Source organism: Corythoichthys intestinalis, chromosome 19 (genome assembly GCF_030265065.1).
Source record: "Corythoichthys intestinalis isolate RoL2023-P3 chromosome 19, ASM3026506v1, whole genome shotgun sequence".
Taxonomy (NCBI): Eukaryota; Metazoa; Chordata; class Actinopteri; order Syngnathiformes; family Syngnathidae; genus Corythoichthys; species Corythoichthys intestinalis.
Window position 1 is genome coordinate 16,693,876 of NC_080413.1, and position 1,499 is coordinate 16,695,374.

Sequence of the window (1,499 nt, forward strand, 5' to 3'; positions counted from 1 at the left end):
TATGCGCTCAGACAATTGCTCCTCGTGTGACGTCGAACACGTAAATAAGAAAGGCTTACTTACGATTTTAAGGGATTCTGAATTGCAGTCGCCATTTTCCAGCAGGATTTGTAACGTAATACTGTATTCCAAATCTCGATGAGGTTTGGGACCCAAAAATGAGGAGAAGGTGGAGGAGGAGTAAAAGGTTCGACCTACGACAACAACCAATGTGTGCAGCCGCCAATTCAACAGCAATGTCAATGTAGTGGGCGCGGCTTCAGAATTTCTGTCAAAGTCAATAAAAGTATAAATAAAGATGTTTTTACGTTTCAGCGCGTTAAAATTACATTAAATGTTTTCCACTATAAATATTGATTAATAAACAAATATTGATGTATATAATAGTGCTGTAATTAAATACCACTTTAGATTGTTTTGGACAATGAATGTATGAACACAAATTTACAGTAATGCTTAAAACAGCCAATAGGAGCTCGCTAAATCATTTACTATTGTTAAGCAATTGACCAATAGCAACTAATCTTCTGTTTAAAAGAAAGAAAAAAAGAAACCGAATTAAACAGCCTATCGACAGGAAATACATTAAGGTAAAAAACTGAAAATATATAACAGTCATATTCAAATATTTGTGACAGTTAAGTAAAAAAAAACAGACAAACAAACAAACAAAACAACCGTTGGTACATAAAACTAGATGTTAGATGCGCGCTCTGAGCCAAGAGGGACACGCGTCGTCACTTGTTGGCCATTTTGCGTCAGAGACGTTTGCGTAATATACAAGGTGATTCAAAAAATACTGTGCGGTATATTTAAAAAAAAGAAAAAAGAAAATTAAGCTGGATATAAATATTGTATATAACTTCAAGTTTTTAGTTCGTGCTTTACAAGTGCTCAATGTGAACACCACCAGCGGAACGGACAACACCAAGTCGATATGACTTTTAATTTGTTAAAATTGCTTACTTGTTAATAAGACTTTTAATTCTTATCAAACCCCTAATTAATTAATTAATTATATTAATTAATTTAATTAGATAATTAATTAATAATTCAGTCTATTTCAATGATTTTAAAATGAATAAATGCGTGATAATTTTGGCACATTCTTTTTGAATCACCCTGTATAATCAACAAAGTGTGTACTATGAAATAGCTATAAGGTGCGCCATTTTCAAACGGATTGTTTATTCATAAACGTCAACGATGCAGTTAAGTAAATGCATACTTAAAATTAAATAATATTAATATAATTATACAATTTGTTAGACAAGTTTTTGTAAATCCATCAAGACCTGAACGAATTGAGAGTGTTTTAAAAACCTCACGACAGACTGCTTGCGTCGAAGTTCTGCGACGCAAGTTGGTCGCCAATTACTTACGCCGCCAACTCCATCTGTAGGCATCTAGTCTTATATACGCGATATTTATCAACACGAGAGCCGAAATATTCTCCAACAGAAAACAACAACCAATCAAATATCTCTACGTCATATGTT

General features: G+C 33.2%; 1 protein-coding gene across 2 annotated transcripts in view; it reads right to left on the reverse strand.

Annotated features, from left to right (window-relative positions):
- The window catches only part of dpf3 (double PHD fingers 3), a 29,967-nt gene extending 29,755 nt beyond the window's left edge, over window positions 1-212 (reverse strand). For both annotated transcript variants that reach the window (XM_057823443.1, XM_057823444.1), the window contains exon 1: window positions 64-212. In XM_057823443.1, the coding sequence (XP_057679426.1) occupies window positions 64-95 (32 nt within the window). In that variant the 5' untranslated portion in view covers window positions 96-212. The remainder of the gene's footprint in view (window positions 1-63) is intronic.
- Window positions 213-1,499: the final 1,287 nt, after the last annotated feature.